This window comes from Lycium ferocissimum, unplaced genomic scaffold (genome assembly GCF_029784015.1).
Source record: "Lycium ferocissimum isolate CSIRO_LF1 unplaced genomic scaffold, AGI_CSIRO_Lferr_CH_V1 ctg15702, whole genome shotgun sequence".
Lineage (NCBI taxonomy): Eukaryota > Viridiplantae > Streptophyta > Magnoliopsida > Solanales > Solanaceae > Lycium > Lycium ferocissimum.
The window spans coordinates 28,948-46,835 of NW_026716199.1; the positions used below are offsets into that span (position 1 = coordinate 28,948).

At 40.7% G+C, this 17,888-nt stretch overlaps 1 protein-coding gene across 1 annotated transcript; it reads left to right on the forward strand.

Annotated features, from left to right (window-relative positions):
• The first annotated feature begins 16,163 nt into the window (after positions 1-16,163).
• LOC132042499 (uncharacterized) lies at positions 16,164-17,495 on the forward strand. The gene is made up of 2 exons (XM_059433019.1): positions 16,164-16,719; positions 16,888-17,495. The coding sequence occupies exons 1-2, from the start codon at positions 16,164-16,166 to the stop codon at positions 17,493-17,495; spliced, it is 1,164 nt and encodes a 387-aa protein (XP_059289002.1).
• Positions 17,496-17,888: the final 393 nt, after the last annotated feature.

Consider the following 17,888-nt stretch of genomic DNA (forward strand, 5'->3'; position numbering starts at 1 on the left):
ATTTGAGGCATTGTATGGAAGGAGGTGCAGGTCTCCTATTGGATGGTTTGATGTATTTGAGGTGAGACCGTAGGGTACTGATCTTCTGAGAGAGTCCCTGGAGAAGGTGAAGGTGATTCAAGCCAAGTTTCTGGCAGCGTAGAATAGGCAAATGGAGTATGCAGACCGCAAGGTCTGAGATCTTGAGTTTGAGAAAGGAGAGCAAGTGTCGTTAAAGGTCTTACCCATGAAAGGTGTGATGAGGTTTGGGAAGAAGGGCAAGCTTAGCCCGAGGTTCATTGGTCCGTTTGAGATTCTGAAATGTGTGGGAGAGGAGGCTTAAAAGTTGGCTTTACCTCCAGGCTTATCAGGCGTTCATCCAGTGTTCCATGTGTCGATGTTGAAGAGGTACCACGGCGATGGTTCCTATATCATCCGTTGGGATTCGGTTTTGTTAAATAAAAATCTGTCGTATGAGGAAGAGCCCGTTACTGTCTTAGATAGGGATGTTCGGAAGTTGAGGTCCAAGGAAATAGCTTCTGTGAAAGTTCAATGGAAGAATCGATCAGTGGAAGAAGCTACTTGGGAGACAGAGTCCGATATACATAGCAAATACCCTCGAACACTTTTCACCGAGTCAGGTAACTCCTCCCTAGTTTTCTCACCCTTATCCGTTCGGCGATGAATGGTGTTTTAATTTGTATATGGTGTAATGACCCTTCCGGTCGTTATGGGAAATTAGGACTCTGTTAGGAATTTCGAGGCCAGGGGTGGATTCGTAGGGCGTCTTTTTGTTTGTGTACATGTTTTGCGTTATGTTTTTGAGGCCTTGGATGAAATGTGGGGTATTAGGGGGAAAAATTGGACAAAATCGAGCTCACAGCCAAAAATGAACCATTGTGGCGGTGGAAGTAATCTTTGCGGCAGTACCGCTATGGAGGTACGTGGATCGCTACCAACGGCCATCCATTTCCTTGATGGCCGCTGTAGCGAGCAATGTATCGCTATGGCGGGACAGCTATAGTGGTGGATGGACCACCATAGCGGTCACTGAGGTTTCGTGGTGGGCCGCTATAGCGATACCGCTGCAGCGGCGTGACGACCGCTGTAGCGGTCGACGTAAAACAGTAGCCTGAATTTTATATACTCAGTTTTATTTTCTCTTCTCACAAAATGCCAACACACTTCCCAACAAGCACCTAGAGAGAATTTCCAAGCTACGGCAAGATAACCTTGAGAAGTAAGTTCCATTGCTTTTCATTCTATCATTCCCTTCCCCTTCATTATTGTAATCATCTTTATGGGTCTTAAATGGTGAAAGTGAAGTAGAAATCCTAAAATGTAAATAAACCTTCTAAAATTGATGGTTTGGGGTTATTGTTGCTTATTTGTCATGTAAATGGATTGATTAGTTGCTATTTGTCATAAATTGAACATTTAGAATAGTAAATTAAGTGATTTGAGAACTAGGGTTCCATAAAAATGGTGTCTTTGCCATAGAAAACTGTTTGTAATGGGAATGTTTGATAGAATGTTGTATAAATTGATGGTAAATGAATATTAGGGACCTTGATAGGTTGTTTATCACCTAGAAAATCATGCACCCTTAGAATGGGGAAAGGGAAGGGTATTCTTGCTTTTGTGCTTGTAAATTGAGCAATGTGATTCATTGAGCCTTCTATTTTTAGACCGTGAACGTATTGAGGCTTTGAGGAAAGGAAAGGCTGTAGCAGTGTAACATGCGTGTTCCAGCTCTACTTTGAGGTAGGTTACGGTTTACTTAAGTTAGACTTTGGTTAGTTGATTGTATGTTTGGGGATCTCCTTAGGAGAAAGCATGTCTAGTTTTGATGCATGGTATTGTGTGTTTACTTCCTATGTGAATGCGATTGATTGATTGTGTAGGCTCCGTGCCATTATTCCTATGTGATTAAATCTACAGTGGATGTGTTGTGATGAGAAGCTAATATAATCTTCTCAAGAGTATTGTGTCATGATACGATGAGTTAATTTTTGATATTGGAAAGGTAAGAAGCACTTTTTTGTAAGAGGCATGGAAAGGCACTCATGTGACCTAGATTATGGGCTCGTGGTCCCAGGATCGTTTAAAAAACGAGAGGTAATTGATGTCCCGCAACCAAGCTTCTTTCCGGGGCAGAGTTTTGTGCTCGGGTCCTAGGAGTGGATCCGAAACAGGTGGCACATGGACACCATGGGTCCTGCGGTCATGGCTGCGAGCTACTGACATCGTAGCATGTGTACGTGCAGTGAGGTTATTGTGGTAAATTTATTTCCGCTGTGACATATGTGATTGTGATACTTGACATCTTGGTGATTTGATTGTGATTGTTCTTGGTTGACATCTTGGTGATTTGATTTATTGATAGTCGTGACTATTGATTGGCTTGTTTTATTCTATCGATTTTACGACACATGCATGATACTAATCTTATTCGGCCTATGATATATATCGGTACATAGTGTTTGTACAGATACTATCTTGCTACATTCTTTGAGTGCAAATTTTGATACAGAGACCGTTGCTCGTCCTCACATTTAGCGTGGAGGATAATTATTGATAGATTTTAGGGTGAGCTTCTTCCCATGCCAGGCCGCCCGAAGATCTTCTTGCTATGATGTCTTTTTGTACTCTGGACATCATGGATTACTAAATTGTTAGACTTTAGATTCTTAGATATGTTTTTATCTTAGAGTCCTGTACAATGACTTTCGGATTTTGGGGATTGTAAGAGTTAGAACTTCCGTAGTTATTTCAGTATTTATGGCATGAGTTATTTTGCACTTTGATGTTTGAATAAGTAATACTGTTTAGCTTGCTTAATATAAAATCGGATTGAATAGATAGGTATCTTGTATGTTGGTTCGCCCACTAGGATTTAGATAGGTGCCAGTCATAGCAGGTTTAGGTCGCGACAATTCTGAGAGTAGCCTTTGTTTACCTCTGCAGGCGGTACCCGTTCAGTCCTCCTACCCGCCCATTTGTCTTGCCGCCTCGGGTCGCCGTAGCTTTTCTTTTTACAGGCATCGCTGAAAATATAACGCACGGTTAAGAAAAGGAAAATTCTTATATCATGGCTCTATCGCACGATCTATGATGAAGATGAAGGTCATCCATTCCTAAATGCCCGCAGCCTCCTGTTTATAAGTGTGGCGCGCTTCACACCCATAAACAAGACTCTACTGGACACGACTTATAGACACACCCTAGGACGAACTGCTCTTATACCAATTTTGTCACGACCCAATCGGAGGGCCATAACGGGCACCCGGAGATAACCCTCGAGTACCTCTTAACATATTCTTATAATCACATCTAGGTGAGCCACATGGCTAACGCATAATTATCACGAACCAAAAAGGGAACAAGTTCCATCAAATATCGGCGCATCTATATAAACACCATTTACTATGCCCATGTATACAACCCGACAAGGCTACAAAAAATGATATACAAAATGTAGACCGATAAGGCTATGGGATATCTAGCCATGTACATCTGTCTACGAGCCTCGACTAAGAGTAAGTAATATCATAAAGACGGGACAGGACCCCGGCAGGCCCATATATGTACACAAAAAGAATAATACCAACTATTGCAACTCCGGATCAAATGGGGCACCTCTATGCAATCACTGATGAAGAAGCCTAAAGGTCTGGTCTGTCTCCGTGTCTACCTGCGGGCATGAACACAGCGTCCAGAAATAAAAGGATGTCAGTACGAACAATGTACTGAGTATGTAAGGCATGAATAGTAACATGATAAAAGCATGAAGAATAACTTAAGATAAATGAATCATTTGTACCTCATAATACTTCGTAAGATGTTCATCATGTTTACTCAACCTTTCTCCAAAGAAAACATTTCATACATATACATATAATGATATCATACCCGACCATGTAGGTTCGGTGTCATCCATACCCGGCCATATAAGCTTGGTGTCACAAAATAGCTACATACATATATGACATACTTGAGTATCCAAAGGAAACATTACAACTCTATCGGGGTGACATAAAGTTGGTAAACCCCCGATTTCTATTATGGAATCACCATCATCATCATCATCATTATCATCATCACTATGGAGAGCTTTTACCAATAATATCTTAAGAATCTTGAAAGTCATGAACTTCTAGCATTTCTAGGAATAGGACATTGCAGATATCTTAGATGGACTTACAATAAGGAAATCATGCCTTTATAAAGAAGAGTTAGACTTACATACCTTTATGTGATCTTAAATACTTTACGTTTTCCTCAAAAGTCTACAAAAATCTACATTCAAGAGGATTCACGCTAAGGTTAAGTCTTGAAAACACTCTTGAGTTCAAACTAGTGCAATTAACGAACTAACGAAAGTTTGGCAGCATTTCCCCTATTTGATCAACTTCCACCAAATTACAAATCAACTCCAGAACAACAATAATAACATTCATAATACCATATTCAAGAAGCTACATTCAATTCAATCTCAAATATATCCAAAATCCCTTTTCAAGTTCATCTCATAGTCATCTTCTTCACTTCAACACTTTATAACTTCTCCACTTTAATTCTTTTCCTTTCCAAGAATTACTAAACCTTTACATCAACTCCATCATGTAAATAATAGGAAGAACATACCTTATATTATAGGACCTTCACCTTTCTCAACTTCTTTCAAGACCAAGTTTATCACAACTTTGAAGAGAAGCAAGAACAATCTCCTTCCATGGATTATCGTTGGGTTTTGATGTTGATCTTCTCCCTTGATGATATGGAAAGGTTTGGAGTGTTATGGAACCTTTAAGAACTCTCTATAAGTGTGGGAAAATAAATGTGGGAGGTTGGTATGAAAATGGGATCTTTTGGGATTTAAAAAGGTGGCAAAGTCACCCTCCCCCCCCCCCCCCCGCACCAACTAGCGGTGGTGATGCGGCTCAGCATATGGGATATGCGGCCATATATACTCTCCTCTCCATAGGGTGGAGGTTGGGAAGTGGGGGCTTCCATTTTGAGGATTTTTCTGCCCATATGCGATCCAGCATACTGAGTATGTGGCCACATATGGCCCTATTTTGCCTGGTTTTGCGAAAATGTGTTCTTTTCGATTCGTTTACTTCCAATCCTTATGGAACCTTCTTGGCACTTGTGTAAAAATTCATTTAACATTTAAAGGGGTCCTATAGATCCCCCCTCAAGACATTACTAAATAATGTATAACTCAAATGATGCGAAATCTTCCCAAAACATGACACAAATTCCAATTCCTTCGACGAACTTACTTCCACCGATTCATATGACTCCAGAACCTTAAGGTACGCAATTAATATCAAATACCCTCCTTAACCTTATAAGTACTTCATGTCCAATTTAGGCTTGCGTTAGTCTACTCATAATGAAAACGACATGAAATTTCCAAGATGTAACGCTCCAATTGCACAAGCTTAATCAATTCAGATTGGGGGCGTATGAGAAAGCAAAGCTATGCAAGTGGAAGACGAAGAGATGGCATGAAAAGCATATTCAACATCATGAATTCGCACCAGGGCAGCAGGTACTACTCTTCAACTCTAGGTTGCAGTTTTTTCCGGGAAAGCTTAAGTCCCGATGGTCTGGACTGTTTGTAGTAACGAGAATAACACCTCCCGATGGTCTGTACCACTTGTAGTGACGAGAATCACACCCCATGGTCTTTGTGGAAATACAAACTATGGATGGGGTCCATAAGTTTTTGGTAAATGGACAGCGTCTCAAGCGATATTGGGGTGGTGCTTTTGACAAGAAAAAGGAGCAAGTGCTCTTGATGATTAATAAAGAAGGATTTGCGTCGTGCCATGACTTTAAATCAAGCACTTCTCTGGAGGCAACCCGAGTTTGTAACGTAACAATTCAGAAGTTAAAAAAAAAAAAAGGTGTCGTGCCATGATCTTGACTAAGGCACTGGTTGGGAGGCAACCCAACTTTTGTAGAATATATGCCACGTTTGTTCATGTTACAAGGCTAAGGACGGAACGGGAACTCGAAATGAGTGAAAAACATCAGGAATGAGCTCCGGAGGTTTGTATAATGTCCGTGTATATGCACCGCATGAACAACGCACGCCAGGTAAGCAAGATAAAAATTTGGCTAAGTAAAACATTTAGAGAAGGGTGTGTTGTGCGCTGGGCATGCGTCGCATAACCAGCGTACGAGGTTTAATAAGAGCCAAAAATTTGGCTAAGTGTCGAGTTCAGAGAAGGGTGTTGTGTGCGCTGAACATGCGATGCATGACTAGCGCACGACATATAATCAGAGCAAAAATTTTCTAAGTGTTGAGTTCAGAGTGTGGGGTATTGTGCGCTGGCTATGCCACGCATAGCCAACGTACGGGTCAACCCAGTTCGATTTCTTTTTTTAAGATTTAAAAAACGGACAACCCCCCAATTCCCCCCATTTCTCACAAACTCCCTCTCTCTCTCTAAACTCTTCCTAAAACTGAACCTAAGCACTAAAAACCTTACCCAAATCATCTCCATCCCTCAAGCAATTTGTGTGCCTTGTCTCATATCTCAACAAAGGCAATTAATCTTCATAGTTCATCTATGAAATCCCATTTCTTTTTTCCCCCTTTGTGTTTGATTTTGAGATTGATAAACTAGGGTTTATGGGTTTAGGCAAATTTGGGTGGGGATTTGGTGTTGTTGTGGTTGAAATGGTTGTTGGATGCTAGAATAATGATTCCCAAACAAAAGAGAGGGTTCTTCAACCCTCCGTTGTTGCAAAACTCAAGGGGATAGTTCTATGCCCACAAGGTGTTTGACAAAATTCCTAAACCAAGTATCTTGTGAGTTTTGTGAAGTCTTGAGTAGCAATTAAACTTGAAGCAGCATTCAAAACCTTACGGCACCACCATTAACACCCATTAGTTAATTTTTTTGTTGTTTCAATTTTCGTACCACAGTTTGAATTAAGTGTGGGGTGGTTCACCCTTGGTAGTGCTAAAAAGTGAAAGAGGAGAACTCAAATTCATGAACACTCGATTTGAAATAAGTCACGACCCCACTTGGGTTTAATTTGCTAACGAAGTTGGATGCTTGTGTTGTGAACCTCTACAGGTACAATGGTGACCAAAGGAAAAGGTAAAGTTGATGAATCGGGTCCCTCGCAAGGTTCTAAGAGGGGTAGAGGGGGTAAGGCCACTGCCACTAAGAAAGGGGCAACAACCTGCAGTAGCAAGCAACCGGTAGTTCCCATTCCTCGGGCTTCTCCTTTAAGGCCTCGTCCCATACTTGTAAGGATTGGGTGTGTGGAAGAATGGCACATAGACTTCTCTCTGAAGGATGGGTACATTCATGAAATACCTTTCAACAAAGTGGCTTTGAAAAAGAATTTTCGGGGCATCTACAACCAAAGAGTGGAAATGGGCTGGAGTGATGTCTTTGAGAATCCAGGGCCCGTGAACATTGACATAGTGTTGGAGTTGTATGCAAATCTAGAGTTGGCCAGAACAGAGGGCAGTGAGATGCAACCGTCAGTGTATGTAAGGGGTGAGTATATGCCGCTCACAGCATCCACCCTGTTTGCATATTTAGAAGTCCCTGATTGTCCCATTGGACCATTGCTTGATTTTATCAAAAGACCTGACAATAAGGCCATTCGGGAGAATTTGTGTGGGCCAGATTCAAAGGCCAAGTAGGCTAGATATAGAGAGGACCCAAGGAAGCACAGACAATGCTAATGGGTGATTTCATGAAGGAGGCTCGAGTGTGGCTTTGACTGTTAAACTTTCGCATAATGCCCTTTGGATCATTTCACTACCGTGCTGAAGGATAGAGTAGCCATTGTGTACTTATTCTTGATGGGGCAACCTATCAACATTGGGTATTGGATGCGACGGGAGATACAGCATATCAGGAAGGGCAAGTCACTAAGTCTGAGTTTTGGTAATACCCTCACTGCCTACTTGAGGAAGTTGGTACCTCACTTGGAGAATCGACTTGACAGGGTGCTCGAGTGCCCGAAAAATATGATCGACATCTCTAATGTCAAATCTCCCGAACAGTGCACTAAACTCAACTCGACTCCAACCCAAGAAAGATCATCCCAATCTACTGTCACGACCTAACTTGAGGGCTATGACGGGCACCCGTAACTAACACACCGAGCACCTCTAAACATACATCTTATAATCATTTTTGGGTGGATCATAAAGATAACTCATGGATATCATAATATGTAAGGACATAAATCACAACATAACGACACATCTCTATATAATCTTCAACAATTATGTCCATCATCACCAACCGACAAGGCAACTAAAATATTATCCAACGATATGAACTGATAAGGTTGTGAAACCTCTACTATACACACATGTCTATGAGCCTCTACATGAATACAAGTGACCAAGGACCAATACCCCAGACTCGGCAGCCCGAAGTAAGTGGAGTGCTCCTAAGAATCTGCTGATAAATCACCTACGAGTCAGATTCGTCTACCTATCTACATGCGGGCATGAACGCAGCATCCACAAGAAAGGACGCCAATACGAGGAATGTAATGAGTATGTAAGGCATGAATAACAACATAATGAAAGTATAAAGATAACGTAATATAAAAGAGATCAGGTTGTGACTTTAAATGCCTTTTTAAGGCGGATGTCGTGCATGCTTAGATTTTTTTAAAAAAACTTTTCCCTATATACATATATAGTATCATGTCTGGTCGTTAAGGCACGGTGAAACATATATATTATCTTGTCCGACCATTAAGATGCGGTGAAATATAAATAGTATCTTGTCCGGCCATTAAGGCGCGGTGGAATATATATATTGTCTTGTCCGGCCATTAAGGCGCGGTGAAATATAAATCGTATCTTGTCCGGCCATTAGGGCGCGGTAAGTATCTAAATTACTCATATATAAATACATATAACATGCACGAGAGCCCAATTAAATGTTACTACTCTATCGGAGTGACGTAGGGTCGGTAACCTCCGATTTATATTATGGATTATTCATCATATTTATATCCCACCCTCGAAGGAACGAGTAACACGAGATAAGACCAACAACAATGACTAAGTTTGAGAAATCATGAAATAACTCAACATTCTCATATCATCATTGAAATCATAACTTCAGACGTTTAAACATAAAATCATCATCATCGTAATCATCATAGAAACATTCTCATCTTTAACATCACAAAAAGCTTTAAGAGTCATGAGCTTCTAGCTTTTGGAAACAAGGTGGTTGTGGAAATATTTATTATTGTGCTAATCCAGAAGATAGCTCCAACGCATCTACCGATTGTTCGCCCGTGAGTTGGCATGTATTTTTCTTTGGCTTCCTACTAGTTGGATTATTGATAATTTTTATTTCTTAAAGGAAGACTTGATAAGATAAACTACAGAATAAGTTGAAATTGATATATTTCTTCTTTATTGGTTTTTCACTGATGATTTTACTGAGTTTGATGATTTATTCCATAATGGGTTTTCAAATGATTTTCATTTATATCATGTTACTGATCATTACTATAACTATTTTATGATATGAACTATTTACCTTAGACACTCAGTGAGTACCCAGTACTCAGGCATACCATTATTGTTTTGTTGTGTTTGGTAACATATAAGAGCAGGTTCATGATGATCTTGTGAAGTAGGGAACTTCTTTGCTTTGCAGAATCATTGTTGAGCCCACATGGTTGTTCGTGGGAAACCTTCTATCTTTAGCTTTCTTGTTTTCAGTTTTTCGGCTATGTCCTGAATGTTAGTCTAGTCATTTATTCCTCTTAGGAGCTCCATAGATAGACATCATTACTATCGGTAGTTGTTGAAGTCATTGTTTGGCTCATTCGTGTTTTGTCTTGTTTTATTACTTGTTTTATTACTATTTATATAAACCATACTTCCACTGATTACCATTATTGTTGGCATGCTTACGGTCAGGTCTTTATAGTCTTGTTTAGTTAATGAATAACCAAGGATTAAATGGGATTATTAATTAATTAACTTTATAAGGTTCTCCCGATATGGTTCCATAGCAACGGGTGCTTGTTATGCTACGGTCGCATTTGGGACGTGACAAACTTAGTATCATAGCCAAGGTTTAGAAGTGTCATAGGATTTTAGCTATGCCTGTGGAGTTGTGTCTAGTTGAGTCTTCCTCGTGCAGCCTGATCACATGCAAGATCGAAAGACTACCAAGACATATATAGGTATTTCTCTTTCTTCTTGATTCTAGATTCTGTTGTAGAGCATAAAATGTCTTTAGGATAGTTCGGACGTGTTCATTACTCGTGCCTCACGGAAATGACTTTGAGTTATGTTGTAGTTGCTAGAAAAGTAAGTAATGATGCAATGGAGTGCATATATATAATTTTATGGATGGTACAAAGTCGATTAAAATTCGATAGTATGTGTTTGGTGGGATTTTAGGGTGTGGTTGTTGATGTTTTGAGGAAGGTATGACAATGGCATTTTTCCTAATTACAGTAGAAACTCCACCAAAATTTTGGTAGGTCGAAGAGACCTGTTAATATGGATAAGGTTTACAATGTGATAGACACCCTCCCTTCAGCTAAGAAAAAGGCTTTACACGGTATAATATCAAGTTACAGTTGATGAAGTTTTGAGAAAGAGTCCTTAGACATTTGTCGTGTCGATGAAACATGAGGCAACACATTTAAATGGGATTATGTAACGATCTGGTCGGTCATTTTGAGAATCGATGCTCGTGTTTACACGTCGTCTATTCTAGAATCTCTGTAATAATTATTTTGACTTGCTTGTAAAATTGAAGTGAAACGGATATCATTTGATCCACTTTGGGAGATAGTTTCATTTTGAAAATTTTGGCATTTAATTATTTAGGTTAATTACTTGTTTTGGGAAAACGTACTCAGATTGGCGACCTGAAGATTTTGTTGAATTTGTAATATTATTTATGAACTGTAGAAATTGATGGTACTAAGTTAGAGTTCGTTTGGTTGGGTTTTGACAATTATGTTTCTTTTAGTATTTAATATTCTTATATATGGTGAAAAGATGGCAACGAGAAGAAATACGACCCGAATTGGAAATTTGTTGATTCCGTTAGCTTCACAATGATCATTTATAACTTGTACGAACTTTTGAAATTGGATTTGGACTTCGTTGGGGAAGTTTTGGTGTTTGAATCATTGGCGTAAATGGAACGGCTCTGACGTTTTGATATGACACTATATCCATTTGATGTTGAAATTGAGTTTTGGTTGTGGGGATGGATGCATATTTAAATTTTTGGGTACTTCTGCAGAGGACGCTTACGAGTTCAACTTGGATATGCATGAGTTTCTACATAGGATGGGGATCGTAGAGTCCCATGGAGTTGACTATATATCCTACCAGTTTTGCGGCAACGCGAAGACTTAGTGGACGTATTTTATTGCTTATAGACCTGAGGGTTCTCCTCACCTGACTTGGACTTAGTTCTACCGCTCCTTCCTTGATAAGTATAAGCCCCGGGCTTTGAGGGAGGTGTGTAGGGATGAGTTTCTACATCTTCAACAAATGGGTTTGTCTGTGGAGGCCTATGTGACTCGCTATCTGTATTTGGCCCGTTATTCAGACTCCTGAGTCCTCTGCGGGCACGACGAGATTAGGGCGCTTTGTTTGGTAGGCTAGTAGGTTCTCTTCAAATTCCTTGCCTTCAGATGAAGGCTATGGGGGCTTCCTTCTAGTCTATCGTCGAGCATGCTTCGTTGGTTGAGGCCGCTAAGGCCAGTGCATTTGGAAAGGGGTGGTGAGAAGAGGCAGCGTCCGATTGGAAGTTATGGTGGTTCTAGTTCGAGGGGCGTCAGTCAGTCTTCTAGGCCGTATCAGCCATATTTCGTCCGCCCTATGCATTCGGACTTGTAGGCTTCCTCCAGTGAGCCACCCAGGTAGAGAGCTCTCTTTTTCTCGACCAGTAGGCAGGGTTGTTTCAGCCGGATTCTCAGCTTCAGTTTATCAGTCTCAGCCCCCTCAGGGCTGTTTTGTATATGGAGAGTTTGGTCAAATTGCTAGGATATGTCCCCGAGCTAGGATGGATCATCGGTCTCAGAGGACTCCGACATCATCAGGTAGTTGAAAAGGTACTTCTCAGAGGGGCGATGCTCAGACAGGAAGGAGTAGTTCTTAGGTTTCTAGAGGTGGATCCCTGGTTGGTAGAGGTGGGCCCCAGAGTTCGAGAGATGGATCTCAGTCTGAACATGATGGGGCCCAGTGTTATTCATTTCCTGGTAGGCCCGAGGCAGAGGCCTCAGATGCCGTTATCTCAGGTACCGTTTCCGTCCGACATAGAGCAGCTTCCATGTTATTTGATCCTGGATGCACTTATTCGTTTGTGTCTGCATATCATGCCGTTGATTGGGATTTGCCTTGTGATAGCATAGCTATACTTGTTCATGTGTCTACTCCGGTTGGAGATTCTGTTGTCGTTGATCGAGTTTATCGGTCATGTTTGGTTACTTTTATGGGGTATGACACTTGGGTAGACTTGATGATTTTTGATATGGTGGACTCTGATATTATGTTGGGTATGACTTGGCTTTCTCCTTACCATGCGATCTTAGACTGCCATGCCAAGACAGCCACATTGTCTAACTTGGGCATCCCTAGACTTGAGTGGAGGGGTACTCATAGCCCCGCTCTGAAATAGATCATTTTCTTCCTTCATGCGAAGAAATTAGTCAACAAGGGGTGTTTTGCATATCTGGCTCATGTGCGTGACACTACTGTTGCATCTTGACCCCTTAACTCCATTCCTATTGTGACATTGGCTTCTGTATTAATTTGGATTCGAGCACTCGCCCTATTTCTATTCCGCCATATCAGATGGCACCGGCTGAGTTGAGAGAGCGTAAGAAGCAGTTGCAGGATTTATTGAGCAAAGGGTTCATTAGACTGAGTGTCTCCCCTTGGGTTTCTCCTGTGTTGTTTGTTAAGAAGAACGATGGATCCATGAGGATGCACATTAATTATGGCCAACTGAATAAGGCTACTATGCGGAACAAGTGTCCTATGCCTTGTATTGATGGTTTATTTGACCAGCTTTAGGGTGCTTCAGTGTTTTTGAAGATTGACTTGCATTCAGGCTACCACCAGGGGAGGATCAGGGCTAAGGATATTTCGAAGACAGCCTTCCGGATGAGATATGGTTATAATGAGTTTCTAGTGATATCATTTCGGCTTACCGCCCAGTAACATCCCATAAATCCGTATTAGGTGTGAATGTGTAAAAAATCTAGTGTTAACATGATATTATATCTATATGAATCCATTCTTGATGAATTCGGGTTGAAGATGGTCGTTTTGAAGTCAAACCAACAATTGAAGTTCTTAAGGGCTCTTAAATTCGCCAAAGTTTTGGTAGGTCTGTCATCTGGGCGATTTTCATGAAAATGTGTTGCGAATTTGGAAAAACTTCCTTGATGAAAGTTGTAGATCTTTGAAATATATTTCCAAGGTAGGTCGCCCAGCCCAAGCAAGTTTTGTACAAAAAGTTATGATCTTTTTACTGAGCGAAGGTCAATTGTCGAAAAAGAAAAAAAATGTGAAGAACTCAGCTGCAGACCAAAATAAAAACATGATCAGGTGCTGAACCCGCGATGCGGACTCAGCACGGATCGGGAATTATTTTCTGATTCCGAATTTCTTTAAGTCCTACTTCGTTGTCTTATTTCCCACTTCGTTTCAATTTAATATTTCTGAGGAAAAGAACCCCAGAAAAGTCTCTCTAACCCTAAGGTGAGTTCTCACTCAATATTGATCGTTCTCACACCATATCCATACCCTCTTGATAGCAAATCATCTCTCTAAAACCCTAAGTTCTTGTATTTTCAAGAAGAGAAGATAAGGGCGTGTGGAATTCGTCTGTGATTGCTGAACCTTGGGAATTCAATTTAGTAGCTTTTTAGCGGGATTAAGGTATGTCTCTTTAAAAATAAAATCTTTTTTGAATATAAAGGTAATTCATATGTCTCTTTTACAAACTCTCTTGAAAGATTGATTCTTTATAAAAGCATGTTTTGAATGATATGATGAATTGGTTTTACATTCTTGAAATCTATTACATGCTTTGATTAATGGTTAATGTGCGTGACGGGATGAGCTCACATTAAACCTAGATTGTAACAAACCCTATATATGTATAAGATATTACGAATGTTTCCCTCTATGAGAGATACTTGGTGATGATGGTTGACTGTTGGTATTGATGATTTTACAAAGGAACTATGACAAAGTAATCTTGTTTAAAGAAGTGGAAACGTTTTCATGATTATCTATGAAATTATGGATTTTCGTAATGGCATAATGAGCTTTAATGCTATTTGATGGTGTGACTATTTTGAGACAAATTGTGAATCGGCTTCTATGCTATGAACTTTGTTTTTGTGTTTAGCCTAGCTACTCGGGAGGAAGGGTAGCCACTACGGATCCTAGTGTGTTAATGCCTAGCCATTCGGGAGGAAGAGTGGCCACCGGGGTTCATACTTAGGGGTGTGATTTATGCCTAGCTATTCAGGAGGAAGGTTAGCCACCGCGTACTACATAGTCCGGTGTGATTTATAATCGGCTTTATAATCGATTTTGATACTTATTATTGTAACTTGACAAGAGGCTTTATAATCGGTTTTGATACTTATTATTGAGATACATAAACTGAATAACTGTTCTTACATTGCTCTCACATGACTTGCAAGACTGATTTCTTTATGTATTATGTACTCTATTTTCTTATTACTTATTGTCCCTGTAGGCACTCGAGTACGAAGTACTCAGGCATACCATTGTTGTTTTTTATGGTATTTTAGGTAACGGAGAAGAGCAGGTTCTTGATACTTCAGGCGCGTAGGAAGGACTTGCTGTTACTGCTGACTTGGTGAGCCCACATCCTTGTTCGTGGGACATTTCCTGTTTCATTTATTATTCTAGATTTCCGGGTTGCGTCCCGAAGTTAGATGATTGTTGTGTCTCTTAGAATCTCCATAAATAGTTGTCAGAATTGTGGGTAGATTGTCAAAGTCTCGTACGAGTTAATGGGTGTTTGCCACGTTTACGACTATTTAAAGACTTCCGCTGATTTAATTCATATATCATGATTCATTTGAATTTATTTTATAAAATATTAGAGGTGATTATTGAATCTGGCGGGTTCAAGTGTTATTATTGTGTCGTTAAGGTTCTTCCGATGTTGTTCATGACGTCGGATGCCGGTCACGTCTAGGGTGGGTTTTGGGGCATGACAAGCTTGGTATTAGAGCCTAGGTTTAAATACGTCCTAGGATTGTTGTCGGTGTCTGTGGAGCTGTGTCTAGTGGAGTTTTCCTTGTCCGGCTCGATCACTGCATGACCGAGAAACTCCCAGACATTTTATAGGTGTTTCTATTCTTCTTGATTCTAGATTGTGTTGTAGAGCTTAAAGTCCTTTTAGGATCATTCTAATTCGCTCGTTAATTCGTGCCTTGCAGAAATGGCTTTGACACGATCCAAAAATGGTAACCGAGGACGTCCCGCGGGAGCTAACCGAAATCGTAGGGGCGCGAATGCTGGTAATGGAAATGATGCTGGAAATCAGCACCGCCACCCTCTGTTGTTCTGTTGCGGGCGTACACGAGATTGGTACTATACAAACGATGGCTATTCAAATGTTGGCGAATGCGTTGTTCAACTCGGCGGCGACGAGCGTGGAGGTGTGGGACCTCATGGTGGAGGCAGACTTAAGCAATTTCTCGACTTGAAGTCACCAGAGTTCTTTGGGTCACGGGAGATGGATGGCCCCTACCACTTTTTAGATGAGACCTTCAACGCATTGAGGGCAATAGATGCCCGGGAAGCTGTAAGGCTTGCTTCTTATCAGTTGAAGGATATTACTCACGTATGGTTTGAGATGTGGGAATCTGAGAGGGGTGACGCTGCTTTAGCTCCGATGTGGGCTGAATTTGAACAGGCGTTCATGGAAAGGTTTTTGTCGGATGAGGAAAGAATTGTTATGGCTACAAAGTTTAAAAAGCTAGAGCAGGGTAACAAGTCAGTTCGTGAGTATAGTTTGAGTTCACCCGTCAGTCAAAGTATGCTTTATACATGATTTCAACTGAAAAGCATAAGTTGACTCGTTTTGTTAAAGGCTTAGTACCACGTATCAAGTCTGCATATGTTCTTTGTTGCTATGTCTCCTACTTGTGCTTTCTCATCTTTGGTTGGGTTTGCTGAGCAACAAGAGAGTTGGAAAAATGAGGAGAGGGTGGATCGAGATCAGAACAAGAAGGCCCGATCGGCGGGTGGTTTCAGTGGTAATAATTATAAGGGAGGGCAGAGTAAAGGGTATTCTGCACCTGCTCAGTCTGGCACTTATTCCCATGCTAGTGTGCCTTCTGGTAGGCAAGGCCAGAAAAATAATAATAATAGTAAGTTTTCGCAGGGAAGTAGTCGTCCGCCAGTGTGGGAAGAGCGTATCTATCATCATTGTGGGATTAGAGGCCACATTAAGAGGGAATGCAGAAAGTGGCTACGTGAGATGGCTGCTATGAATAGCCAAAAGAATGATTCGCCTGTTTTTGTATCTGCTAAAAATCCGCCTGCTGGTAATGCTAACAATAATAATCAGAATGCTCGTAATAATGGCAAGGGAAAGGAAGTTGCTAATACTTCTGGTGGAGGGACAACTCGACTTTATGGGCTGACTCGTAGGGAGGCAGCTGAGGCTTCTGACGCTGTGGTTACAGGTATCCTTACCATCTGTTCTCATGATGCTTACTCATTGATTGATCCGGGTTCAAATTTATCCTATGTGACCCCTTATTTTGCTCTTGATTTGGGAATGAAACACGAACCTTTGTGTGAACCTTTTGCTGTTGATACGCCTTCTGGGGTTCCTGTTATTACTTCTAGAGTGTATAGAAATTGTGTTGTTGTGATCAAGGGACGTAAGACCATGGCTGATTTGTATGAACTTGAGATGGTGGATTTTGATGTAATTATGGGGATGAACTGGTTGTCCGCATGTTATGCTAATGTGGATTATCGCCATAAGTTAGCTCATTTCGCCTTTCCTAATGAGCCTGTTATTGTGTGGGAGGGTGAAATTGCTAAACCAAGGGGTAGATTTATTTCCTATCTTAAAGCTCATAAGATGATCACTAAGGGATGTATTTACCATTTGGTTGTTGTTATTGATACAAAAGCCCTAGTACCCGAATTTGCATTTGTTCCCATAGTTAGTGATTATCCCAAAGTGTTTCCCAAAGATCTTCCTAGTATTCCTCCTGATAGAGTTATTGATTTTGGGATTGATGTTATTCCTAACACCCAACCTATTCATATCCCACCTTATTGTATGGCTCCAGCAGAGCTAAGGGAGTTAAAGAATCAATTGAAGGACTTGTTGGATAAAGGTTTCAAGGCTTCATCTTGTTGTTTGTTAGAAAGAAAAAGGACCAAGTTCCTCACCTTAAGGGTCCTTTCTAGGTCTTGTTTGTTAGAAGAAGGATGGTTCCCTTAGAATGTGTGTTGATTATCGTCAGCTTAATAAAGTGACCATTAAGAATTAATATCCTTTGCCTAGGATAGATGATCTATTTGACCAACTTCAGGGTGCTAAGTTCTTTTCTAAGATTGATATTAGGTCTGGATATCACCAATTGAAGATAAAGGAGAAGGATATCCCGAAAACCGCTTTCCGTACTCGTTATGGGCACTTTGAGTTTCTAGTCATGTCCTTTGGGTTGACTAATGCACCTGCTGCATTTATGGATTTGATGAATCGTGTGTTTAAGCCTTATCTAGACCGCTTCATTATTGTGTTTATTGATGATATTTTGGTGTATTCTAAAAGTCGTGAGGATCATGCAAATCATTTGAGGATAACTTTGACAACACTTGAGGAGAACGAGCT

Excerpts from the sequence above, each read along its gene's own strand:
- LOC132042499 (XM_059433019.1), top strand. The coding sequence starts at position 16,164 with ATGTCTCCTACTTGTGCTTTCTCATCTTTGGTTGGGTTTGCTGAGCAA. Across the intron at positions 16,720-16,887 it reads TTCTGACGCTGTGGTTACAG|TGTATAGAAATTGTGTTGTT; the intron begins GTATCCTTACCA and ends TTACTTCTAGAG.